Source organism: Hyaena hyaena, unplaced genomic scaffold (assembly GCF_003009895.1).
Source record: "Hyaena hyaena isolate Hyena2069 unplaced genomic scaffold, ASM300989v1 scaffold_67, whole genome shotgun sequence".
NCBI classification, from domain to species: domain Eukaryota; kingdom Metazoa; phylum Chordata; class Mammalia; order Carnivora; family Hyaenidae; genus Hyaena; species Hyaena hyaena.
Window position 1 is genome coordinate 2084427 of NW_024080699.1, and position 27900 is coordinate 2112326.

The 27900-nt window shown below is 45.2% G+C and overlaps 1 protein-coding gene across 2 annotated transcripts in view; it reads right to left on the reverse strand.

The window, feature by feature from the left end:
• NRDE2 (NRDE-2, necessary for RNA interference, domain containing) overlaps window positions 1-27900 on the reverse strand; it is a 55053-nt gene that overhangs the window by 7499 nt on the left and 19654 nt on the right. For both annotated transcript variants that reach the window (XR_005528494.1, XM_039232527.1), the window contains exons 3-9: window positions 20926-21156; window positions 17893-18042; window positions 11444-11894; window positions 10205-10610; window positions 8278-8411; window positions 5819-5939; window positions 926-1101 (exon numbers count right to left, since the gene is read on the reverse strand). Coding sequence is in view for 1 of the 2 variants with exons in the window: in XM_039232527.1 (XP_039088458.1) it covers window positions 926-1101; window positions 5819-5939; window positions 8278-8411; window positions 10205-10610; window positions 11444-11894; window positions 17893-18042; window positions 20926-21156 (1669 nt within the window). In the remaining variant the exon portion in view is untranslated. The remainder of the gene's footprint in view (window positions 1-925; window positions 1102-5818; window positions 5940-8277; window positions 8412-10204; window positions 10611-11443; window positions 11895-17892; window positions 18043-20925; window positions 21157-27900) is intronic.

A 27900-nucleotide genomic window follows, 5' to 3' on the forward strand; every position in this document is an offset into this window, starting at 1 on the left:
GAGAGAGAAAGAGACAGCACGAGCAGGGGTGGGTCAGAGAAAGAGGGAGACACAGAATCCGAAGACATGCTCCAGGCTCTGAGCTGTCAGCACAGAGCCTGATGTGGGGCTTGAACCCACAAACCATGAGATCATGACCTGAGCCGAAGTCAGACACTTAACCGACTGAGCCACCCAGGCGCCCTGTGAGTACTGTGATAAGTTAACACGTGTTAAAACTGTTAATTGAGATAGAAAATAAATTTTATTATTTGGTGATTTCTTTGTACAAAATTATTTTCAGAAATGAAAAATATGCTCAAAAGTAGATAAAAAGTCACAAGGCAGCAAGGAGGGTCAGCAGCCGTGGGCTGTGCGGGAAGAGCCATGAGAAGACAGAACGCCAATGGTGAACATCCACAGGCGATTTCGTGCAGGAACTTGGAAAGGTGAGGCCACGAGACCAGCCTGGGATTCAGGGCATCTCAGCAAAGCGGAAACCAAAGCATGAGCACAGTACTGGACGCCTCGGGAGTCTAGTCGTCAGAACCGTCAATTAATCAGAAAGCTATTCCACTCCAGGCTCTGATTAGACTCTGAGGACCCCAGAGTCAACGAATCTGGGACCGCGATACCACGTTTTAAAACCCCAAGTCCTCAGGCTTCTGTGGGAAAAATTAACTGAATGACCCGGAAGACACTCTCCAGGGAAGCCTACCCTCCTTAATGGGGGACAGGAACTACCTGGTCAAGTGTCTGTGCTCCCGTTTCACCTGTGGCCAGAGAAGTTTCCACAAAGAGAAACAGGAGCAAGCTAACATCTCCCAAGCCAGGCGAGTGCTCAGAGAGCGAGCTCAGCGGGCTTCTGTCAGGCACCAAACCCCACAGGAACGGGGAGAAGGCAAGGGCCCCAAGGCTGGCCTCCCTCCTGGGGCAGGGGACCTGCCTGTCTCTCCGGATCCTCACAGTCCTCCTCGGTTTGCTTCTTGGTCTTATCGGGGCGCCACGGCCGCCAGTGCCTCTGGTCTCGGGACCGCTCGGCGGCAAGCCAGATCTGCCACCGGGGCAGAGACTTATCTCTTATTTCCTGGTCCTCATCTTCCGGCTCATCATCATCATCATCTAGACAAGAACAGAATGTTTAGCTCCCCTCACCAGCCATCAGCACCCAATGGCTCCGCTCCGCCAGCTGCCCTGGGGGGTCCTGGAATGCCACGACAAGTAAGAACCGGGCCCGGCCTTTGGGGACACTCGGGGACTCAGACCCACCGAGGGAGTCTCCTATCATCAACCAAGTTCCCCAGATTCCCTGGCAGATTAGCCAATGAAGTCAGATGATTTTTAACACTATCACAGCAATTAAAATGGGAATATGCACATTACAGAACAGGACTTCCCAACAGAACTTTCTGTTCTGCGATGATGACAGAATATGCATCTCTGTGTCTAACGTGAGCAACCAGCCACATGACTTACTGGGAACCTGAAATGTAGCTGATACCAGAACCAAATTTTTAATTTTATTTCATTTTTAATTAAAAGGGCCACACATGGGGGGGTGCCTGGGTGGTTCAGTCGGTTAAATGTCTGGATGTGTCTGGCTCTTGGTTTCCGTTCGGGTCATGATCTCACAGTCTGTGGGTTTGAGGCCTGCGTTGGGCTCCACCATCAGCAGTGTGGAACCTGCTTGGGGTTCTCTCTCTCCCCCCACTTTCTCTCTCTGCCCCTCTCCTGCTTGCTCTCTCTCAGAATACATAACCTTAAAACAAAATGGCCACATATGGCTAGTGCCTACTGCACTTGGACAACACAGTTCCAGAATGCTACATGATATTTAATGACAGCACTGGTTCAGATTTTCTAAAGCCACCAGAATTTTCAGCCAGTGGCCTTATGACTACAACCTGTGACCACTTTTCAAAAAAAGGTCGATTCAGGATTATCCTGTACTTTCATTTTGCTTCCTAACTCTGAACATGCAAAATAATAGAGGAGAAAAGTTCAATATTTGAAAAAAAAAAACACTCAGGGTAGATAAAATGGTACAGCCACCCAGAAAACAGGTGGGCAGCTTCTTATAAAACTAGACATGCACTTATTCTAAGACCCAGCAGCTGCACTCGCTGGTGCCGATCACGGAAAAATGAAAATCTACGTGCACACTAACACCCACAGCAGCTTTATCCATAACTGCCAAGCCCTGCAAACACTCCAAATGTCCCACAGGAGTAGGGGAAGCAAACTGTGGTATGTCTACACCTACTACTCACAGTAAATGCAAACACACTAAGGACATGTGCAACAATTTGGACGGATCTCAGGGGAATGATGCTAAGTGGGAAAAAAGGCCAATCTTAAGAAGTCACACAGAAGACAAATGTTGGTGAGGCTGTGGACAAACTGGAACCCTTGTGCACAGGTGGGGGGGGAGGTGTGTGCAGTGCTCTGGAGAACAACATAGCAGCAGTGAGAATTTTTAGCAACTACCATATGATCCAGTATCACCACTTCTGGGCACACGTGCAGAGAACTCTAAGTGCGTTCTCAGACAGCCACGTGCATGCCATGTTCGCAGTTGCAAAAGGTGAGGCAACCCGAGTGTCCATGGACAGATGAATGGACAAACAAAACACAGTCTAACACAGTGGATGCCTTCAGCCTTACAAAGGAGGTACTGCGGGGTGCCCCCTGGGGGGCCCAGTCAGTTGAGCGTTCAACTTCGGCTCAGGTCATGATCTCATGGTTTGTGAGTTCAAGCCCTGCATTGGGCTCTGTGCTGACAGCTCAGAGCCTGGAGCCTGCTTCGGATTCTGTTTCTCCCTCTCTCTCTGCTCCTCCCCTGCTCATGTTCTGTCTCTCTCTCAAAAACAGAAAAACATTAAAAAATTCTAATTAAAATTTTTTAATTAAAATTAACTAAAACACATGCTACACATTGGACAAATGTGGAAGACATTATGCTTAGTGAAATAAGCCAGTCACGACAGAACAGATCCTGTGTGATCCCACTTATATGCGGCTCCTAAAATTGTCAAATTCAGGGACAGAAAGTAGCACAGTGGTCATCAAGGGCCAGGGTGGGGGAGGGTAGGGGGAGGAATGGGGAGTTACAGTCTAATGGGTGCAGAGCTCCAGCTGGAAAGGGGAGAAGGTTGAGGAGATGGACAGAGGTGAAATGGCTGCACAAGAGCACACATGTAGTTAGTGCCACTGAACCATATATGTAAAGATCTTTTTAAATGGTAAATTTTGTATATATTTTATAAAAGGAAATTGTTTTAAAAAGTCACATGCCCTATGATTCCATTTATATAACATGCAAAATAACTGAACAACATAATAATAGAGGTAGAGGACAGATCAGTGGTCCTCCGAGGTGGGTGTGGGGGTGGGCATGGCCATAAGGTTACAGGAAGCCTGTGGTAAGACTGCACAGCACCAAACACGCATGCACATGAGAGCTCGTCAAACTGGTGAAGCTCTCTCTCTCCCTCCCTCCCTCTCTCTCTCTCCCTCTTTCTTGCTGCAGACCGCCCTAGGGTTACTTCCAGGCTGTGGCCCCCCAGGGCTACCGCTGGTGGGCCCTGGGTGAGGGGGGCACAAAACCTGTGTATTTTCCACCTTCCTGTGAATCTTTAAGTATTTCAAAATAAATGAGTAACAAAAACTCCAGAGAATTTACATGCATGACATGTACTTAGCATTTTAAACCCAATATTCTATCTAAATACTCTTCAGAGTTATCAAAGAAAACTAAAATTTAACTACTTATTACGTTCTTCTAAAGACTTACATTGAAGGTAATCCTTTAATCCCACTGAAAACCTCTCATCATAAAAGAAATTACCTGTAAGTCACACATCAGACTTAGAAACCTGAATTTATTACATTAGAAATTCAAAAGATCACATGGTTTTGAAAAGACATGTATCAATACGCAACAATACAGACTAACAAAGTGAGTGAGAGAGGAGCAGTAAGCTGTGATCTATGAAGAAACACCTCAAATTCAATGATAAATACCAACTACACTCTAAATGCTGACCTCATCAAGATGGACAAGAAAACTTAAAAAATAAAGCAAAAACAAAGAAGAGTTATTATTTAGCTTTTCTGGAAACAAGAAACTGTCAGCCTTTCTTCTGATCCTGCTGGCTTTCTGCCAGATTCCCATTAAATTCACTTAACTCAGTAGAAGGTTCTCTGTAACGGAGCGTTTGGAAAGCGTGCAGGGAATATACGTGCCAACAGATGTCCGTAATTTGACATTACAAAAATCAAGGTTTTACCACTTGCATTACCTTTCTGGGAAAACAAACTGACATCTGATTATGAGTAACTAATTGGGATTTTGAGCACTTTTCAGAGAAGTAATGTTACTTTGGTCCCTGGACACTGTATGAGAATTCTACTTTCTTCTCACAGAACATGGTAAACCTTAGAACATAAATTCCATGCACTGTAAGAGTCTTGCTCATTAAAACAAAACAAAATGAAAAAAACAACCTAAAACCAGAGAGCCACGCTGAGCTGGTAACTCCAAGAAAAGTTACTACCAGAAAGACTTCCAACTTCTGGTCCTTCATGTGGGCTTGTAGACTCAGTGGCTTAGAAGGGATGAATACCTACATCCATTTTGCCCTGCACGTCATTTTTCCTCACACAGGAAACCACTGGTGAGCCTGAAGAAGGTTTCCAGTTCTTTTTGGGAGAGAACATTCAAGGAAGGTCAAAGTAGCTAAGCCAAGCAACTGGGACCTTCCCTGACCTTTCATCTGCACTTTCAACAAAACCAGGGGATGAAGCCGTTCTGGAATAGCCAAGAGCTGTGCCGGCCGACAGGAGTCGTGTACGTGAATCCACGGGGCCCTTGGAAGTGGCGAGTCTGAACTGAAATGTGCTATAAAGTGTAAGATACACACCAGACTTCGAAGAGCTTGTATGAAAAAAAAATGCAAATTATTTCAATTTTTAAATTATTAGTTACCTGTTGAAATATTAGGATTCTGAAGCACTATAATAATATAATGACAAAATATATTATCAAGATTAATTTAACTATTTTACCTTTTAGTTATTATTATTTTTAATTTTATATGTTTATTTTTTTGAGAGAGAGAAAGAGCAAGCTGGGGAAGGACAGAGAGGGGGGAGAGAGAATCCCAAGCAGGCTTTTGCACTGTCAGCATGGAGCCAGATGGGGGGCTTGAACCCAAGAAACCATGAGATCATGACCTGAGCCGAAACCAAGAGTTGGATGCTTAACTGACTGAGCCACTCAGGCGCCCCACCATTTTACCTTTTTAATGTGGCTACTAGAAAATGTGAAATTATTTTTGTGGCTTGAATTATGTTTCTATTGGACAGCAGTATTTTAGAGTATAAATCTAGAAAGTACTTTGGGGTCACTTACGATGACAGTTACATAAATGCTAGTTACTAATTACTTTATAGTATTCCTAAATAGGGAAGTATTTGTCAAATGAATTGTTGGTCCGTACATTGCCAAGAAAACAGAACGACTGACTTAAATACACACTGAATGGGGCAAAGAGAGGAGGGATTAGTAACCATATTACTTTTTCAGGAGCAACCTTATAAAAGGAAAAATGAAAATTACTTTCTCTGGAAAGAAACTCAAACCCTCCAAAGGATTGAGGACTGAAAGACCCTAAAGGTGAGCGACAGTCTATTCTCCCAAAGCATCCACTTATTTTGGCATTCAATGTTCTTAAGGACTAATACACAGCTTACACATATAAACAAATAGCCATGAAGATATGAAGGCACAGTCCAGAAGAAAAAGGCAGAAGCACATGCATCTCGAGAGGCGCCTTACCTGGACTGATGACCACCCAGCCGCCGCGCTCCTGCTGGTGCATCCACGCTCTCCAGCCTCGGGCGCCCTTCTCCCCAGCCCGGGGCTCCCCACTGTCCCAGAAGGGCTCAAAGAATTCCACCTGTCCACGTTGAAAATATGGAGGTTAGCCTAACCTGTACAAAACTGCTAACTCTCAGCAGCGTGCGTTCTGACTGGTGTGAGAGGGCGTTATGGAGGAAACCTCGCTCACCATTGGTCCTTCTAGTAGATATGATACACCCCCAAAACAGGAAAATAAATACCTAGTGTGGGAGGCAGCCTCCAAATTAGCCCCCCACCCCAAGGGCCCTAACCCCTGCCCTGTGGCATTCACACCCCTGAGCGCGGGCTGGACCCAGTGACTTCTAGTGAACAGAATACGGCAAAAAGTGACGGGCTGCCACTTCTGAGAACCAGTTACATGGTCATCGAGAAGGGCCTCCAACTCTGACCGTTTAGGCCAGTCTAACTGGGGACAGTGACACTGGCAGTTCCCATAAAGTCACTGGGCCCCAGGACACCTGAAATCATGTTGCTTTCCAGGCATTCTGAGGGGAAGGGGACTGATTCAAAGTTGCAACAGGACAGCCTGGGAGCTCCTGAGGGTATGACCTCTCAACTCCGTATTCCTCAATCTGGCACAGTGCCCAACACACAGTAGGGACTCAATAAACGCTTGTCGGCACAGAGAGGCATGTGGCAGGCATCTGGTGAATAAACTGGTCTACATGTTAAAGCCTGGCCCTGGGATCACAGCTCAGCACTCACACTTCTGGGGACTCGGGTCTGCTGTGTGCGGTCCCCAGTTCAGGGCAGTAATTCCCCGTGGAAGAGAAGCGAACATAGCCATGAACAGGAAAGCAATTGTCTTATCAACTGACAATAAGGACTTCAAAAGTGAACCCACAACTTGCTCAATGGAAGCTTCTGGAAGAAGCATTTTGAAGAGAACGAGGCTGTCTCCAGCATGCCGTGGGCCAGGAGCCGCAGGACCATCTGCCAGAGCCGGGGGAGCGCCACACACACCGGGAAGAGGCTGTGTCCCCACACCAAGTGCCCGTCAGCTGCCTCGGGCAGGGGAGCTGGGGAGACCACACTCACTCTTCACAGGTCTTGTTCTTCCAGGAGGGATCAAAGAAAGTCACTCAAGAAAAAGAAGTGTATCTTTCTAAGTGTGATCATTAGAACCAACGTATTCATTCCTTAGAAACGGACCAGACTCGCTTCTTTGATGTTCTGCTGTGCATGGTAATGACGTCTCTCCGTTATAAAGACACAGAATGTCATCAAAGAAAAAGCTTTATTTCAAAGCTGTCTCGCAAATGCTTTGAAACTATATGTGCTGTTAATACTTAAAGTCTCGAGAGTGTGTGGCAGGCTCTGTGGACACTTTAGGAGAGGGGCGCCTGACGCTTCACAGTCCGGGGCAGTGTGCTCCCCACAAGTAACTGTCCTCATCATTGACAGTGAGTGTCAGCAACGGGCAGGGATGAGGGCCCCTCTGATCCTGCCCCGGCGAGCACACATCCAGGGCCCCGCAGTCAGCTAAGAATCCCTTCTGTAACACAGCATACTCCTAAAATAGCAAAGCACGTCTTAAAATAATTTTTTTATCTGGCTTATTGGACTACTAATCAGTTATACTAAGATTAACCAATATTTAACCCAATTTTGCCTAGGAAAAAACATATAAAAATAATGATAATAGAAATGGTCTTTAAATGCAATTCATGGACATTCCACAAGATGGAGACCTCAGCCTCTCAGGACCTCCGTGAGTTCACCATAAATGCAGCTGTCCTATCCATCTTATACCAGAGCCCCTTTGCAAAGCAGGAGACTTAGATTTCTTCCAAGGAAAGCTTTCTCATATGGCTCTTTGGTAGGATTTTTTTATTGCTTCAACATCACAAATATGGGCAATGTTCATGTGTCACCTAAATCATCAGCACGTCCCCAATCAGGACAAGGGTTGACAAACCACCACCACCACCATGTAACAGTGTTTGCAATCCTGCAAAGATCTTAGGTGGTGGAGATGTTAACTGCAGAAATGACGTAAGATCCAACTTCAGATGCATGAAGGTTAGGACAAGAGTAAGATGTGATGTAAGAGGAACAACAATTGTTTCTCTGCGTGGTGAGGGCAATGAGCACTGATACAAAGCTCATAAGCAAGAGGAAGGGGGGACGTGGTGAGCCTATATATGGGGTGGGGGGAATGCTTCTCCCTGTTTCACTCCCTTCGTTATACAATTCTCCTTGGATCACCACAATATTCTGAGCAACAGTGCTCAGCAAGGCTGATATAAAGGAGGACAGGGTATTTGAAAAATACTAGCACCACCTCCCACGATCCACACATGCCCCCAGAAGAAAGAAGGAGAGAAAGGGAGAGGAGGAGAGAGGCAGGTGTGTCACGCAACCAGAACCCCCACCTGTCCTTTGGTGGGCAGGTCTTTCACACTGTCGGGTTTGAAGAAGGTGAAGTCGACCATGGCCTGGAACAGGGAGACCGCCTTCTCCGAGTGACCGGCCTGCCGCAGGAAGTGGCAATGCTGAAGGAAGAGAGCTGGAAACGGGGAGAGAAGGGAGAGTTCTGGTTAACGCCATCAAAAGGAAAGAACCCAGCTTCTAAAGCATGCATACCGGGGCGCCTGGCTGGCTCAGTCGGCTGAGTGTCCGACTCTCGACTTTGGCTCATGTCATGATCCTGGGATCATGGGATCGAGCCCCAGGTTAGGCTCTGTGCTCAGTATGGAGCATGCTTGAGATATTCTCTCTTCTCTCTCTCTCTGTCTTCAGTTCCCCCCTACCTTCCTTGTGTGCACTCACTCGCACTTTCTCAAAATAAATTTAAAATAAAAATAAATAAAAATGTGTATTTTAACACCGAGAACATCTTTTCTCCAAATTTAGTTACTGTGGTAATTCCAAAGCTGTAATAATACATGTCCTTGTTAAAAGGTCTCACAATGGTACTGTAATCAAATGATGTACATTTATTCCAACTCTTATATGAAAACAACACAGAATACAAATATGAACAAAAACAATGTATGTTACATAAAAATAAGCCAAAAGGTTGGTCTGAACAGTTAATCAAATGTTCAAAGCTCATTATTACAAGAAAAATTCTCAGAAAAGAATGGGGTAGATTTTTGTCAGAAAGCAAAGGTCTGTGTCGTTAGCTAGACAGCGTTCACCGTCATCAGCTTCCGTCACATCTGCAGAGCCAGCTGCAAACAAATCAGGGCTCCGTCTTCAAAAATGCTGGTTTCTCTCAACTGTGGTACAATTCCATTCACTAAATAACACTCAGCTATTTGAGCGTACTGTGAACGGTATGAAACATGAGACTCTGTCAGTGTGGCAAATGCTTGTTATTTCTAGAGCAATGTATTTCTATCTTTAGAAGGTAACAGAAATAGCAAGGTTTTGATCAAATAAATACCTGCTGTGTACCAGACACCGAGCCAGGCTCACTGTATGTCACCTCAGGTAACGTGCTCAATAACCCTACAAAGCACGTACCATACCACTGTCACTGAGGGGGACACTGGAGCTCAGCCAGGTTCAGGAACTGGCAAGGTTACCAGGGAAGAGCAAACCTAGGATTCAGGTCAAGAGTGATATTCTCCAGCTCCTGGTTACCGTGCTGCCTTCTGCAGCTAGCTACTGGACGCAGTTTATCTTCTGGGCTCCTTCAGGACACACCAGAAATGTTAACAGTAAAATCACATAAGAACGGCATCTATGCAGGGGCGCCTGGGTGGCTCAGCTGGTTAAGCATCCGACTTTGGCTCAGGTCATGACCTCGCAGTTTGTCGGTTCAAGCCCCGTGTTGGGCTGACAGCTTAGAGCCTGGAGCCTGCTTTAGATTCTGTGTCTCCCACTCTCTCTGCCCCCCTCCCCCTCTCAAAAATAAAAAAGATTAAAAAAAAAAAGAACAACTGTATCTATGCAACAACCTCCAGTCAGCCAGGCTTCCCCCTGAACACCACAGCCTGAGATCCTAGAACGGGGGAGGATGGCCAGAGAAGCACCTCCACAAAGGCCACTGACAGCCAGAACATTCCAGACTTTACCAGGTTTCCTCGGTTAATAAGCAGAAAGGCTGGAACTTCCAGACCCATGATACTTCTCTAACTTTATTGGCTCTAATGCCCACCCCCACCCCCACCAAGAAGATGGAAAGGGGGGAATTGGTTATAATCACAAGGAGTCCTAATACTTTTTGTTTAAATCAGTTTTATCCATTTCGACATGTCTAAAATAAACCAAAACTAAATCTTCATTTCTGACAAAAGCCAAAAGAAAGGGGAACTCCCCCGAAATAAGTGGACCTGGTCCCCAGCTTCTTACCAAACATGGCCTCCTCGGTGCCCGGCAAGGCAGGGTGTGACAAGATGCTGCCGTCGTTCACAGCGGACAGGGTGCTCAGGCATTTTCCGTAAAGACTGTGAATTTTGGAGACCGTAAAGGTGCTAAACTGGCTCTGGCAAAATAAAAGGTATTTCTGCCAAAGGGCTGTGTTGTTGGGGTGCAGGAAGATGAGCTTCTGCCACTCTCTGGCCAGAGCGGAGGGCTCCCAGAACTCGGAGCAGAGCGCCAGCTTGGCGAGCTTCAGCTCCACGCTGCTCTGGTTGCTGTCGATGGCGCGCTCCAGGACGGCCAGCTTCTTCTCCAGCACCAGCCTCAGAGACCGATTCTGTCGGTCCTGCTCTCCTTCCCCAATGGCGTACAGGCCAGGGCTCTTCATCACCTCGTCCTCCAGGCAAAAGACATCAAGTTACGAAAAGCTCACCACCGGGACAGAGACACTTACAGCCCTGCCCGGCCGCACCGCCCATCACTGCTCAAATTCAGTCGTCACCGGCTTTCTTGATAAGCATTTACCACAATTTTTTTTTTTTTTTTTTTTACTGAAAACTCTGTTACTAGGGCGCCTGGGTCACCTGATATGTTTGATCTTGCGTTTATCTCACCTGATTTACCATCTATGCTCCAGGATTTCAAACTTTGATCATGTACCAGTAGCTAGCATGCAGCATCTCAGAAACTGCTTCCCAAGAGCCGACTTTACCAATAAAACAGCGAAATGTGGGGCAAAATAAGATAATTGTATACGTGGTTCAAAAACGGAGATGTAGGATGAAAACAAAGCCACGTACTTGGAGACGGGAGCGGCACGGGGACCAGGGAGTGGGGTCAGCACCACCTTCTCTCCCCCCCGTTTCTGTGTTTTGCACACCGTCTGTGCCTCACAAGTACCTCTCCCGGCCTGGTGAACATCGACTCTTCTTTCCAGACTCGGTTCAGACTTCACCTTCTTCTGGAAGCCCTTGCTCACTCCCTAGTGGCAGGTCGGTCCCTCATCCCAACCCCAATTACACATGAAAGCACGCACTACCCCACGCTGCATTTATTCGGTCTTCCTGGGGGGGCTTTGCGCAAGCTCAGGGCAAGGGCTCCAGCCTAACCATTCTCGAATGCCCCGTGCCAGGATTCCTCTCAGGGTCTCGAAAACCACAGCAGAGCAATCCACTTTCCCCAAGCTGGGACAGTCACTCCAATAAGCGCACTGGGGGGGGCGACACTTACCTGAAAAGCAACGAATGCCATCCACAGCTGAATATCATGGGGAGTCTCCCGAACTCTCCGGTTAAACTCCTCCACCTTGGCCTTGAGCAGGGCACTCTCTCTGTCTGTCTGCAGGTCTGGCTGCTTTGATTCTTGCTCTGGAGGACCCTGCCCTTGTAACCACTGCATGGTGGGCTGATCGTAAATCCCCAGAGGGTTCAACCAGGTCTTGACAGGAGCAGCCCCATCATCGGCGACCTTCACTGGGATAAATGAAACTGGCTCAGATGAGGGAGATTCGGGTTTACTGCCAACGGCGACTCCGTCAACATTCATTAGTTCCACACTCTTCTTCGTAAAATAGCGCTCAACGCGTTTGCGTGAATGCTTCTTTTCTGCGGTGGGCCCCTCCCAGGATATACACTGCTTCTTAGGGTTAATGCCGAGGCAGGAGTCTCCTTTCCTCTTGTATCTTATATTTGAGAAAGAAAAGAAGTCACCAAGGGCACACGTGCACTGTCTCTGCACAGGCTCAGCGCAGCAGACCTGAGCTCTTGTTATGCAAGTTAACTGCACGCATTCAGATTCACCTCACCTTCAAATTGTTTCTATTTGGAGACATATGAGGATTAGCAATTCACTTTTTCTGTGCTCGACCTACTCCTACTAAACGCTTCAATTCTTTGTTAACATCTCATGAATTTAAGATCATGCCTGTCTTCCAGGTTCTAGTCATTTCTATCTTCCTGGAGCTTTGTAAAGTCCTGTCCCACACACTACGTCACTGATCATCACAATCATACACGACCAGGCAAGGCGGAAGTCCTCATCCCGTTACACCATTCCCATGGACCCTGACACAGGGGGACAATGTGGCATCTGTCTCCTAGACCTGTCCCTTTTCCTCAGTATAGTCTTGCTTCCACACCTAAGAAAATGGAGAGGGCTGACATTGTATTTTTACTCCTGAAACAGATCCAATGTATGTTGGATAAAATTACACTAGGCTATTTTCTACTCTAGGGGAAAAGAGGCTGGGTTCTAAAATGCTTTTATGGGACATGCAGGTGTCCCCAGAATTACAGACACAGGACTACCAAGTATCTGCACAAAAGCTGAAGGAAATCGTGCACTTTTCTGTATGCATGTTATATAAACAGCCAATTTAAAAATGGGCAAAAGATCTGGACGGAATTCACCAAAGATACATGAATGGCCAATAAGCACGTGTAAAGTGCTCAACATTGTTAGTCATGACGGAAACCCAAATTAAAACTACAATGAGACACACCACGTACCCGCCAGAACAGCTAAAATTAGACACTGATCATGCCAAGCACTGGTGAGTGATCCATCAAGTAACCAGGACTCTCATACGCCGTTAGTGGGAACGTGAGTTGGTACAATCACTTCGGGGAAAGGTCTGTAAACTAAACTTAGACTTACCAACTGTGACCCAGCGATTCTATTTTAGGTACTCACCCAAGAAAAAGGAAACTGCATTTCTACACCAAGACTTGTGTTCAAATATTCTCAGTAGCTCTATTCATAACAGCCAACTACTGCAGAGTCCAGACGCTCAGCAATGGAAGAACAGATAAACAATGGTATGGCCACACAACAGAACACGACCAGCAGTGAAAAGCATCAAAGTACCGATAAATGGTACACTGTAGCTGAATCTCCAAAACATCACACAGAGTGAAAGCAGCCAGACCCAAAAGGGCACGTATTACGTGATTTCATGTATAAGGAATTCCAGAATAGGCAACACTAGTTAATGATGGGGAAAAAGTTAGAAGAGCAGCTGCCACCGGGGAGGTGGGGTGTGGACTGAATGGAAGAGAGCACTAGGAGATGTTCTGGGGTCCCATGAATGGTCTCTATTTTCAGGGGGGGCTGGATTATACAGGTGTATCGTGTAGATCTGTGGGTTATACTGTATGCAAATTTTAAGTCAAAATTAACCAAACAAATGTTGAATGCTAGTTAATGACATGCATGCTGAAGTACTGATGGGGTGGCATACTGATGCGGGCATCAAATAAATAAGGTGGGCTGGAGGACGGATGAACAGATAAATATGTGATCAGGCAAGTGCAATACAATGTTAATGGCAGAACGTAGAGGGTGGGAACATGAGCATTCACTGTAAAATTCTTTCAACGTGGGCTGTATTTTTTTTTTAATTTTTCATAATATAATGCTGTGGGAGCAGCATGAGAGGCAGGAGAGAGCTGCTGCCATCTACCATCCTCTTCCAGAAAGCTGTCTTCACTGCCTCCTGGTCCAGGCTCAGCGGCAACTTTGCCTCCCCACAGTCAACAGGTGCCTGAGAAGCATCCCTCACTGCTCTTTCTCACACACACACACACACACACACACACACACACTCTCTCTCTCTCTCTCTCTCTCTCTCTCTCTCGTTCTCTTTATCATCTCCCCTGGTTCCTCCTAGGTTACCTCACCAGTCTCTCCCTAGCCCAGCCCAAACAGGAATCAAAACAACTTTAACAAGGGGCGAGGAGATAAAATAGCGCTATGGAAGCTCTAAACACGTCCCTCGTTCTTTAAGGAACAAACTGTAAGTAAGTAGACCTAGTTTCGTTCTCCCCTTCATGATGACTTTGTTTTCACTAAAAATGAATAGTATTATGACATTCACAGTCTCTTAAAAACTGTTTACAGCGTTTTCTGACTTTAAATGTGCGCTTGTAAAACTGTTTTTCAGAGCTGCATTTTCTAACAGATGAAAATGACAAAAGAAGAAAAAAAGAATCTTACCGATCTGTATCAAGTGCCTACTTTCAGATATGTGAAAATCGTTTTAAAAATAGTTTGATATAGGGGCGCCTGGGTGGCTCAGTCAGTTAAGCGTCTGACTTCAGGTCAGGTCACGATCTCAAGGTTCATGAGTTCAAGCCCTACATCGGGCTCTGTGCTGACAGCTCAGAGCCTGGAGCCTGCTTCAGATTCTGTGTCTCCTCCTCTCTCTCTGCCCCTTCCCCACTCCTGTTCTGTATCTCAAAAATAAGTAAACGTTAAAAACAGTTGATATACGGCTTCAGGCTTTCCTCCCTACTTTAAGCACTTTCCCACACCATTAGTTTTAGATAATATCATTTTTACTGTAAAGCTTTAAAGTGGCTCACTGGAGGGGTAAGCCCTCATTTAAGTTAACACACCTCTATTGTTAGATATCTGGGTTTTATCTAATTTATCACTTGTCATAGAATCTTAATTGGGCAAAACCTAGGATGTAACCTGATGCAATATTCCTCCAAATGAAGGCATGTTTCCTGTAAAATCCTTAACAAATAGTCAGCTGGTCTTACCTGAATAATTCCAGAAGGAATTATTGGAGGTTCAGTGAAGGATATCAATGGACATTTAATTTAAATGAATTCAGCCAAAAGGAGAAGGGAAGGGAAGAAAGAAAAGAAAAAGGGATAGGATATGGGAAAAGAATATATTTAAGTCAAGCATATAATTCTGCCCTGAATCCAGAGTGTCTTGGAGTCCCAGAGTGAACTGGGCAAGAAAAAATTTGCTTTTCTTCAGTGACTTCAATTCACAATATCCCACAGACACAATAAGTGATTCACCCGGGATTCCATGATTAGGAAATGGCCAAGTCTACCTGGTGGGAGTCTACCTGGGTCCAAATTCCAACTCCATCGCTTCCTAACGAGGTGACCCTGACCAAGCTATTTAAAACAAAAAACAAAAACCTGTCTGTGCCTCCATTTCCTCATCTGTGAAATGGGCAAATAATGGTACCCATGTCACAGAAAAGCAGGGATGATCAAAAAGTTTCTATATTTGAAGCCTTAGCCATGTAATAAAGACTAGATAAGTTTAAGTTGTTATTATTTTATAAGACTTAGCTCTTAAACATAAGCCAACTATTTCAGCTGGTGTACAGCCAAAGAAACAATCCATTCCAAAAATGGAGGTAAAACGGAGCCGAACTTCATGGCACCCGGGATGCTAGCCTGAAGGTGTTTTCCGAAGGTAATTCTGACTCTTACACACGAACCCTAAGCCCTGTTCACTACAATACTCTCACACACACCAGGTCCCTGCTGGGATGCTCACACGATTAGAAAATTTGCTTTGATACTGAGCCCAACATGACTTTCTGGAACTTCCACTCATCGGTCCTGGCTCCGCCTTCCCAAGTTACACAGAACGCTGCCAATCCACCTTCCAGAGACGGTCCAGCAAAGCTTAAAAGGCAGTGAACATGCTGCTGTCACAGGCCAAATGCCCACAAGCCCTCATCTGGCCCTCAAGGGACAGTGCTGGCCAAGTCCCCCGCAGTGCTCCTGGGATGTCACTGCCTCTACATGTGAAAATTCACTACCCGACACAACACTGCCCCTGTCCTCTGACCGACTCACAATGCCATGGGATCAATACCTTCCTCATCTGGACGCTAACAGCTGTATTAATCCGGGCAAGACTTACCTCCCCTAAGCCTTAGCAATTTCCTGGAAAATCACAGCCATGCCCAAGCCCTTCCCGTAGTATCTTTGCAATTCAGATGAGTAAACTGGTCTCATTACTCTCTTCCTAAGGTCTGGGCCGTTCATCAGCACAGGTTTAAGAGCTACTCACTGTGACTATTTTTTCCCTTTCCAACTATTAATAAATAATGACTCTCTGTCTTTGCAAATCAACTTCTAATTCATAGCCATTACTTCTGGTATCTGCGTGCAAGATGCAGCAGGAGTTAACAAATGAAGAAACAGAGGCTCAGACGGGGTAAGTGACTCATTCACCTGGGATTCCATTATTAGTAGGTGGCAAAGTCCATTTCCCAACCCAGAACACGCCCTCCCAGGCCACCAGGCTCATCTCTAACCGGGACAGTAAAAGAACATTACTGGTTCGAGGAACACGGGTTCCCAAAAAAGCTGCTTCCTGGCAGCCCGCGAGAGGCTGCGTTAACCTGTCTGAGGTGCCTTTCCTCGTTCGTAAAAGTGGGCGGCCCCCCTCACACAGCAGCTGGGGGCTCAGACAGGCTACCCGGGCGTGAAGGAACGCAGGCTGGGCCGGTGTGCCCGGGCCTCCGCATCTTTGGCGGGCTCCTACCACGTCTGTGGTGTGGAAAACCTAACAAGGCTTTGAGGAGTATGAAAACAATTCAAAGACACACGAATACATTTGAAAGTCATGTCTCTCAGCCGTGACGGTATGTAGCTATAAATATACACTAAAATATTATGGACATAAACACATCGTAAAGGAAATCTTCGTGGGAATCACTTATGTGGTGAGGAATAATGTCATGACAATTGACAACCATGAAAATTTGGAGGTGCAGCAAGGTGTCACTGGAAAGTGACATTTAGCTTAAAAAGTCATCAGCCTATAAAGAACAATAATGGTCTCCTCGTGGCTTTATATTTCAATATTCTCTACCTTCAATTTTCATTACCTGTAAGCTGTTTGGGAACAGAGATTGTGTGTTGCTGTTCTCTGTGTCCCAACAGTGTCCTGCAATGACTAAGCATCTAAGGGATTTAAGATTTACATATTTTTGATTGACAGGTTAGAGGAGAAAAGTTTAATGAACTAATTACTGAAGCAAATGCCATCACCTATTTTTTATCTGGTGATGTACGCTGGAAACATTTTGAAAACGTCATTACCATTTAATGTCATTTATTTTAATGGTTTACTTGGGGGATTGATAAATAAAAGGCTTTCATAACTTTTTTAAGAGGGTGGTAGTTTTATTTTTTCAATTTTTTTAGTTTTTAATTTTATTATTTCTGAGAGAGAGAGAGAGACAGCATGAGCAGGGAGGGTCAGAGAGAGAGGGAGACACAGAATCTGAAGCAGGATCCAGGCTCTGAGCTAGCTGTTAGCACAGAGCCCAACACAGGGCACAAACCCACAAACTGTGAAATCATGACCTGAGTCAAAGTCAGACACTTCACTGACTGAGCCACCCAGGCACCCCTCATAACTTTTTTAAATGGCATATAGATCAGGGGTGCCTGGGTAGCTCAGTCGGTGAAGCGTCCGACTTTGGATCAGGTCATAATCTCACAGTTTGTGAGTTTGAGCCCCGCAACAGGCTCTGTGCTGACACCTCAGAGCCTGGAGCCTACTTCACATTCTGTCTCCCTCTCTCTCTCAAAAATAAAGACATTTTTTAAAAAATGGCACACAGATCAGACCAAATGGTTTCTGGATAGTTTGTCACAATTACTTACTTCAAGGTATTTTTAGAGTCATTCATTCAACAAATGTTTACTAAAAACCTATTACAAAGGAGACCTGGATCCTGACCTCACAGTTTAAGCTTTCATTTCAGAATGTGAGATAAGACACATATGTCAGGATGTCGGCAACGGGGGGCACCCACCAGAATCTAGAAGGGATGGGGGCAGAGATGGTGCAGAGAGGGCTAGGGGACGGGGGGGGGGGGGGGGGGGAGATAACACCATGACGGATACCTTGCTATGTCTCCTCGGTAGAGAGACTTATACTCCCAGTTTGCAGGATCTGGTTTCTTATCTGTTCTGAAGGTTTCCCCTGTGAGGGCCTGAACATCCTCAAGCCAGACAAAGCGGTGCCCAGTGTCAGCGGCGGCAGCCCCTTCTCGACTGTGGGGAGAGGGGAAGGTGAAGCATAAAAAGGGAGATCGAGTTACACGGTCCACCTTTTCAGAAATACAAGAGTTACACATTTCAAACTCCCCACCACATCAAACGCAGTTAAGTGCATAAAATGTGCACATGCCACAAAGATGGAAAAAGCCTTAAAATATAAAGCAAAAACTGTCAACGCTAAGTGGCATTTTACCAAGTCACCGTGCCTCAGAAGTTAACCTAATACAGCTGTTCTTTTTCAATATTCCACTAGATGTCAGTAACTAGAATTTCAAATATACTTAGTAAGAAAGGGGACTGCCCTTGCTTAGCCTAACTCATCAGAAAGCGCTTGGGTTATTCCAGCCTGAACCAGCAACCACAGCAAAGCTACCCCTCTGAATGGGTCAGTCTCGGACATCACTGAGGCTCGGTCCAGGTCTTGTTTGGACAGCCTGGGCTCTGTGGACGGTGCCTCGCCCCTGTGTGCTGACCTCCCCCTACAAACGGGCAGAGAGAGTCCACTGTATGTATCCCCTGGAACCGACTTGGGAGCTGGCCGACTTCCCGCTTAGATGCACGTGGAATCCCTTCCCTAGGAGTCCAGTGAGAGCGAGGGAAAGGTTTCCTGGCCTCTCACATCCTCCCCCCTCTAAGGATCAGTGCATAATGCTGCCAGGGTAGAGTCACAGGAGCATTGACCTTTCTCTCTTTGCTGTTTGGCTCTGCCCAGATAGAAACAACGATTCTAAAGGCTTCTAAATCATTCTTGGCTGGGAATACAAAGGAATGGCATTTCAGGGACACAAAGTAGCTTTCAATAAGTATTTGCTGAATGACAGCAACACGGTGATTTCTAACACATTCGCCTTTGGAACACCTGTGGAGGGTTTTCTGTTGACAAACACTGAAAGGGGCAGCAAAGGGAAGGAATGAGATGGATGCATTCCAGAAAGAAACAGAAAGCCCAAAGGGGTGGGGGGTGCAGACCACTCCCGGGGAGGAGACAGGCTCTGATCCATCCCCTACTGGGTAGTGAGGTGAGGAAGCAGGACGAGGTCTGGGCTGTGTGCAGGGAAGGATCCGCCTCCACCTGACGATGACGAAGAGCTCACCGCAGGAAACAGAGGTCCATGCGGAACCGCAGCCTTAGGGGAAGTGGTCCCCTGATCACCCTAAATTCGAGTCCGTGCAGTATACCATACCCCTGTGAGCCCACCTTCCAGACGTCCCAGAAATACTCTCACAACTCATCAGCATCTTCTTCCTTGTCTCTATAGAAACAATTCCTCCAAGCCATCTCCCCAGGGAGAGACTACAGAAGTTCACAGAGAGAAAATAACATAGGAGGAAATAACAAGAACAGTCTATTTTGATCTTAATGGGGATAGTCTGCAAAATATCAATGAACTTAGGGAGCGTCTGGGTGGCTCAGTTGGTGAAGGGTCTGACTTTAGCACAGGTCATGATCTCACGGTTCGTGGGTTAGAGGCCCATGTTCTGTGTCTCCCTCTCTCTCTGCCCTTCCCCACTCACACTCCGTGTCTCTCTCTCTTTCAAAAATAAACATTAAAAAAAACTTTTTTTAAGTATCAGTGAACTTAAAAGTGTCATTTGGATCACAAAACTATCAAGGGGCTGTAAACATCGCCTCTGATGTGATTAAGCACAGGCTGAAAATAACTACCTTTCAAGCTCTAATGGCAGTTCCTGTGTGGGTTCAGGAAATCCTTTAAAATTCATCCTCGACCGTAGGGGAAGAAAGGACAAGTAGCTAACAGTGAGTTTTCAGAACAGAGGACGATAAATGTATTTTGCTTTGAAGACATACTGAAAGCAAAAATATCAATAATTCACTCATTCACGTACTGAGCGCTTACTGCTACCAGGCCCTGTGCCATGTGCTGAGAAGACAACGGCAAGCAAGACGGGAGGGTCTCCTGCCCACATAAATTCAGTCAAATTCACAATCTATTTGACTCCCTTCTTTCCCCTCCTAGAGCAAAGCTGGGTTACACGTGTAGCCCCTGTGACACAGAGAGAAGGCTAAATCAACCTGCATCTTCTGAGCCACAGAGCCCTGCAATGTTCTCCCCCCATCTGACGGCAGAAGGGCCCAGGAAGACGGCAGCATCTGTTTGTCTGATGGCAACTCCGTGGGCCAGATTCCAGACTTAATGACAGAGCTCTCACTGACACCAGTGGGACTTCTAAGCACACGGCATAAGCAAATAATCCCTAAGAGTCAAAAATTCTTAGGAGCGCTCCATTTTTTTAAGTCTGTCTTAGACAAGAACTGAAATTTTGTCTCTTCTAGCCCACAGGAGGAAAGAAAACAAAAAAGTGAAATGGAAACCACGCAGGTAGTTTCACCACAGGCCACCTGTCGCAGGCATGGGAGAAGTGGCTCCCTGGGTGGGAGGCCAGGAAACGAGGCAGAGAGGAGGCGTGAGCGCCTGTGCAGAAGCCGCTCTGGAGGACAACGTGAGCCACGACAGTGGAGCAAAATGTGGGGAGGAGGAAAGCCCTGCGGTCACAAGCGAGCCCACACCTCCCACAGCGGTTCTAAATAAATGGGGACAAAAGGGCCAAAGCGGCGACTCAGCGCTACCTTAACCGTAACCACGGAGCGTGTGTGCGCAGACCTCTTGCCTGAATCAGATTCTGACACAACCTTTACTGGGTCTCTGTAACTTTTCTCAAATAATATCATGGCCCTAAGTTTTTTAATGAAACTTTTCTTTTAAATGCTGACCTAATGGTAGAGTTTTCGTGGGGTTTTTCGGACTCCATCTGACTAAGTGGCTAACTGGTCATTCGAATGTCTCATTTGTGGCAACAACTGAGAGGAAAAATTCAAAATCTGAAAAGTCACAGGTGTTTGGTAACAAAACCTACTTTGGTTTCTCGGATTCCTTTCTACTGTCTCCAAGGCTTCTGCGAGTTTTGTCCTTTTCGGAATCACTATCAGGCTCAGACCCACTGCTACTGGACAGCCCGTGTTTTCTCTTGGTTTTCTTGTGGTGATGCTTCCTTTTCTTCTTTTTCTCTTTCTTCTTCTTTCTGCTTGCTTGTTTGGGCTTTTTGTTAGTGTCACTTTCATCCGAAGGCTCTGATTTCAGAGGGCTCCTATTAGGGAAAATCAACATCAGAATAGTTTTCAAAAGAGAATTAGAAAGAAGACTATGTAAATAAGCAAATTATGTAAACGGAACTCTGTGGGGCCTTCTGGATCACAGCTTCCCTTGAGGACTTAAGAGCTGGACTGAAACAGTAGGTGAAGAAATTCTAATTTCAATAGTTTCTAAACCTAGACTTTCACATCTATTTTTTTTTAGTCCTTCCCCATTTTTTTTTTTTTTACAAATAGTTTATTGTCAAGTTGGTTTCCATATAACACCCAGTGCTCATCGCCACAAGTGACCCCCTCCATGCCCATCTCCCCCCCTCCCCCCCACATCCATCAATCCTCAGTTTTTGTCAGCATTCAAGAGTCTCTCATGGTTTGCCTCTCTCCCTTTCCCCCACCATTTCCGCCCTTCTTCTCCCCCTTGTTCCTCCGTCAAGTTCCTCCTAATCCTCCTATACGTGCAAACATATGATATTTGTCCTTCTCTGCCTGACTTATTTCGCTCAGCATAACACCCTCAAGGTCCATCCATGTTGCTACACATGGCCAGATTTCATTGTTTCTCATTGCCATGTAGTATTCCATGGTATAGATAAACCACATCTTCTTGATCCATTCATCTGTTGATGGACACTTAGGCTCTTTCCATGTTTTAGCTATTGTGGAGAGTGCTGCTATGAACATTGGGGTACATGTGCTCCTATGCCTCAGCATTTCTGTATCCCTTGGGTAAATTCCTAGCAGTGCTATTGCTGGGTCATAGGGGAGTTCTATTGTTAGTTTCCTGAGGAACCTCCACACTGTTTTCCAGAGGGGCTGTACCAGTTTACATTCCCACCAACAGTGTAGGAGGGTGCCCGTTTCTCCACATCCTCGCCAGCATCTAGAGTTCTCTGATTTGCTCATTTTAGCCACTCTGACTGGCGTGAGGTGGTATCTCAGTGTGGTTTTGATTTGTATTTCCCTGATGAGGAGGGATGCTGAGCATCGTTTCATGTGTCTGTTGGCCATCTGGATGTCCTCTTTGGAGAAGTGTCTGTTCATGTCTTCTGCCCATTTCTTCACTGGGTTGTTTGTTTTTCGGGCGTGTAGTTTGGTGAGTTCCTTATAGATTCTGGATATTAACCCTTTATCTGATATGTCATTTGCAACTATCTTTTCCCATTCCGTTGGTTGCCTATTAATTTTCTGGGTTGTTTCCTTGGCTGTGCAGAAGCTTTTAATCTTGATGAGGTCCCAACAGTTTATTTTTGCTCTTGATTCCCTTGCTTTTGGGGATGTGTCAAGTAAGAAGTTGCTGCGGTGGAGGTCAAGGAGGTTGTTTCCTGCTTTCTCCTCTAGGGTGTTGATAGTTTCCTGTCTCACGTTCAGGTCCTTTATCCATTTTGAGTTGATTTTTGTGCATGGTGTGAGAAAATGATCTAGTTTCATTCTTCTGCATGTTGCTGTCCAGTTCTCCCAACACCATCTGTTAAAAAGGCTGTCTTTTTTCCATTGGATATTCTTTCCTGCTTTGTCAAAGATCAGTTGGCTGTATACTTTTGGGTCCACTTCTGAGTTCTCAATTCTGTTCCATTGGTCTATGTGTCTGTTTTTGTGCCAATACCATACTGTCTTGAGGATGACAGCTTTGTAGTAGAGGCTGAAGTCTGGGATGGTGATACCTCCCGTTTTGGTTTTATTTTTCAGTATTACTTTGGCTATTCGGGGTCTTTTGTGGTTCCATACAAATTTTTGGATAGTTTGTTCTAGTTTTGAGAAGTATGCTGGTGCAATTTTGATTGGAATTGCATTGAATGTGTAGAGTGCTTTAGGTAGTAATGACATCTTAACTATATTTATTCTTCCTATCCATGAGCATGGAATGTTTTTCCATTTCTTTGTGTCTTCTTCAATTTCCTTCATAAGTTTTCTATAGTTTTCATCATACAGATCTCTTGTATCCTTGGTTAGGTTTATTCCGAGGTATTTTATGGTTTTTTGTGCAATTGTGAATGGGATCAGTTTCTTGATTTCTCTTTCTGTTGCTTCATTATTGGTGTATAAAAATGCAACCGATTTCTGTACGTTGATTTTGTACCCTGCAACTTGGCTGAATTCTTGGATCAGTTCTAGTAGGCTTCTGGTGGAGTCTGTCGGGTTTTCTATGTAGAGTATCATGTCATCTGCGAAGAGTGAAAGTTTGACTTCCTCTTTGCCAATTCTGATGCCTTTGATTTCCTTTTGTTGTCTGATGGCTGATGCTAGGACTTCCAGCACTATGTTAAACAACAGTGGTGAGAGTGGACATCCCTGTCGTGTTCCTGATCTCAGGGGGAAAGCTCTCAGTTTTTCCCCGTTGAGGATGATGTTAGCTGAAGGCTTCTCATAGATGGCTTTGATGATGTTTAAGTAGGTTCCTTCTATCCCAACTTTCTCGAGAGTCTTTATTAAGAAGGGATGCTGTATTTTGTCAAATGCTTTTTCTGCATCTATTGACAGGATCATATGGTTTTTATCTTTTCTTTTATTGATATGATGGATCACATTGATTGATTTGCGAATGTTGAACCAGCCCTGTAACCCAGGAATGAATCCCACTTGATCTTGGTGGATGATTCTTTTGATATGCTGCTGGATTCGATTTGCAAGGATCTTGTTGAGAATTTTTGCATCCGTATTCATCAAGGATATTGGCCTATAGTTCTCTTTTTTTGTTGGATCTCTGTCTGGCTTGGGAATCAGAGTGATGCTGGCTTCATAAAATGAGTCCGGGAGTTTTCCTTCGACTTCTATTTTTTGGAATAGCTTGAGAAGAATTGGGATTAATTCTGTTTTAAATGTCTGGTAGAATTCCCCAGGGAAACCATCAGGTCCAGGGCTCTTATTTGTTGGGAGATTTTTGATCACTGATTCGATTTCTTCACTCGTTATGGGTCTGTTCAGGTTTTCTATTTCTTCCCGTGTGAATTTTGGTAGTGAGTGTGTGTTTAGGAATTTGTCCATTTCTTCTAAGTTGTCCAATTTGTTGGCATATAATTTTTCATAGTATTCCCTGATAATTGCTTGTATTTCTGAGGGGTTGGTTGTAATAAGTCCATTTTCATTCATAATTTTGTCTATTTGGGTGCTCTCTCTTTTCTTTTTGATAAGCCTGGCTAGAGGTTTGTCAATTTTGTTTACTTTTTCAAAAAACCAACTCTTGGTTTCATTGATCTGTTCAATTGTTTCTTTGGTCTCTATGTTGTTTATTTCTGCTCTAATTTTTACTATTTCTCTTCTTCTACTGGGTTTAGGGCGTTCTTGTTGCTCTGCCTCTAGCTCCTTTAGGTGAGCTGTTAGATTTTGGACTTGTGCTTTTTCTAATCTCTTGAAATAGGCCTGGAGAGCAATGTACTTTCCTCTTAGGACTGCCTTGGCCGCATCCCATAGATTTTGAATTGTTGTGTTTTCATTTTCATTTGTTTCCATATATTTTTTAATTTCCTCTCTAATTGCCTGATTGGCCCATTCATTCTTTAGAAGGGTGTTCTTTAACCTCCATGTTTTTGGCGGTTTTCCAGACTTCTTCCTGTAATTGATTTCAAGTTTCAAAGCATTGTGATCTGACAGTGTGCATGGTATGATCTCTATTCTTTTATATTTATTGAGGGCTGCTTTATGTCCCAGTATGTGATCTATCTTGGAGAATGTGCCATGCGCACTTGAGAAGAAAGTAAATTCCCTGGCCTCAGGATGTAAAGTTCTAAATATATCCGTCAGATCCATCTGGTCCAATGTGTCTTTCAAGTCCATTATTTCTTTAGTGATTTTCTGTCTGGTTGACCTATCCATTGCTGTAAGCGGAGTATTAAAGTCCCCTGCTATTAGCACATTCTTATCTATAAGCTTGTTTCTGTTTGTGATTAATTGTTTTAGATATTTAGGTGCTCCCATATTCGGTGCGTAGACATTTATGATTGTTAGTTCTTCCTGATGGATGGACCCTGTAATTATTATGTAGTGCCCTTCTTCATCTCTTGTGATTGTCTTTAATTTAAAGTCCAGTTTGTCTGATATAAGTATCGCTACTCCGGCTTTCTTTTGATTTCCTGTAGCATGATATATATTTCTCCATCCCCTTACTTTTAATCTGAAGGTATCTTCCCGTCTAAAATGAGTTTCTTGTAGACAGCATATTGATGGATTTTGTTTTTTAATCCATTCTGCTACCCTATGTCTTTTGATTGGAGCATTCAGCCCATTTACATTCAGTGTTATTATTGAAATATGTGGGTTTAGAGTCTTTGTATCTTTTGTAGGGTTCATGTTTGTGGTGGTGTCTCTGGTATCTTTGTTCCTTGCAACCTTTCCTTCAGAGCATCCCCCTCAGGATTTCTTGTAGGGCTGGCTTCGTGGTGACAAATTCTTTCAATTTCTGTTTATTTGGAAAGGTTTTTATCTCTCCTTCTATTTTGAATGACAGGCTTGCTGGATAGAGGATTCTTGGCTGCATATTTTTACTGTTCATCACATTGAAGATTTCCTGCCATTCCTTTCTAGCCTGCCAAGTTTCAGTAGATAGGTCTGTCACCACTCTGATAGGTTTCCCTTTGTATGTTAGGGCCCTTTTCTCCCTAGCTGCTTTCAAAATTCTCTCTTTGTCCTTGTATTTGGCCATTTTCACTATGATATGTCGTGCAGAAGATCGATTCAGGTTACGTCTGAGGGGAGTCCTCTGAGCCTCTTGTACTTCCACATTTACTTCCTTCCCCAGGTCGGGGAAGTTCTCTGCTATAATTTGTTCCAGGACTCCTTCAGCACCTTTCCCTCTCTCTTCCTCTTCTGGGATTCCTATGATACGGATATTGTTGCGTTTGACCGTATCGCTGAGCTCTCGAATTCTTCTTTCCTGTTCCTGGATCAGTTTGTCTCTTTTTTTGTCAGCTTCTTGTTTTTCTATAATGGTGTCTTCTAAATCACTTATTCTCCTTTCTGCCTCTTCAATCCGTGCATTGGAGGCCTCTAATTTATTATGGATCTCATTTATCGCATTTTTTAATTCTTCATGCCTATTTTTATTTTCCATTCTGTCTGTAGCCATAGTTTCTTTGATGTCCCCTATGTTTTTTTCAAGCCCAGCTATTAATTTTACCATTATTATTCTAAAATCTTGTTCAGTGATGCTGCTGATATCTGTTTTGAGCAGTTCATTAGCTGTCATTTCTTCTTGGAGTTTCTTTGGAGGAGAGGTCTTTCGTTTCGTCATTTTAGTTAGCTTTCCGGCTCTTGTTGGTTTTAAAGACCTATTATTCTCTCTGTTTCTATGAGCACTGCTATATCCAAGAAGGCTCTTTGACTTTCCAGGGCCTACCCTTTCAGAGAGTGTTTTTTGAATGGTATCCCCTGGTCTCTCTTGTTGGGACCTTGGTTATTTTATTTTCCTATTCGTAGTGATATTTGGGACTCTCCACCTTGTGCACTCTAGCTTGTTTCTTGAGGTAGCCCTGGAAAAGAAAACAGACAGACAAACACACAGGGAGCAGGAGCACACAAACGCACAGGCTAATTCAACTAACATGCAAAGCGAGAGGGAAAACGAAAAAGTTAAGAGAAAAGATGGAGGAGGGAGGGCGAATAATAGGGAGTATAAAATACATAAAAGGGTCAAAAAGGGGAAAGGAAAAGGAAAAAAGAAGAAAACCGATGGACAAAGAACGGTTTAAAGGATATAACCAGATTTCCCAGCTACAGTTAAATAGCCGTGTGTATGCAGTGCTGGTTGAGGAGCATAGAGAAACAGAGAGAAAGCAGGGCGGGATGAGACACAATTGGAAATAGAATGAACAGGCAGAAGGGATAAGAAGCTTTTTTCAAAGAGGTAAAGGGTAGAATATGGTTGGATAGGTGAGAGAAGGGTGCTGGAATTATCCAGAGAAACTATATAGTCTAATTACTCCTGAGAGAAAGAGATGAAAAGGTCAGGAGGTATAGAATTTACATCTACAGAATGGACTACATGTGATTGTTTAAGCACGCCGGTGACCAGAGTTAATCAGGTCAGTGTTCTGGGGAAAAAAAGAAAAGAAAAGAAAAAAAAAGAAAAAAAAAAGGCGGGGGAAGGGAGGAGGGTAGCTCTCAAGCAGGGACGGGCGTGGTGTGATCCAATGCATCAGACGGGAGCTCTGCCTGGAGGTTGTAAGGAGGAGTTGGTGGCGCTCCACCTCACTTTTAAGAGCGTATAAACTCCCAGGGCCGGGGGCTCAGCCAAAGTTTGTTGCGCTTTTCAACCCAGGCCAGTCCCAGCCTCCAAATCCCAGTCCAAGCGCCCTCGGCCCCGCTGAAATTGCCGCAGGCGACCCCCTGGCAACCCCCTTAGGGCAATTCCGGGCCTCCGGCCAGGCTCTGGGGGCGGAGCCAGAAGCAGCTGCTCCCTTCTCCTCCGGGTCGGGCTGGGGGGCCTGGGCGGGCCGGGGGCCTTGTCTGCCGGCGTGCTGAGCCCGCTGTAGTGAGTAAATCGAAGTCCCTCTGCGTCTCTTCACCCAAAACACGAATTTGCGGTCAAATCTGCCAGTTTTTAGCTCTTTGCCTTCCCTCTAGAGCTCCAGCCAGCTAGGAGCACGGACGCCGGTGCCTGCGCGCCTCCTCCAGGGGTCCAGGCCCGCCAGGAGGGCAAGGCGGCCGGCGCGCAGCCTCTCCCAGCGAGCCGGGAGCCCGCACAAGGCAGCAGTCCGCGAGCGCAGCCCCTCCGGGGCGAGTTGGAGCGTGGGGGGGGGGGGGGGGGG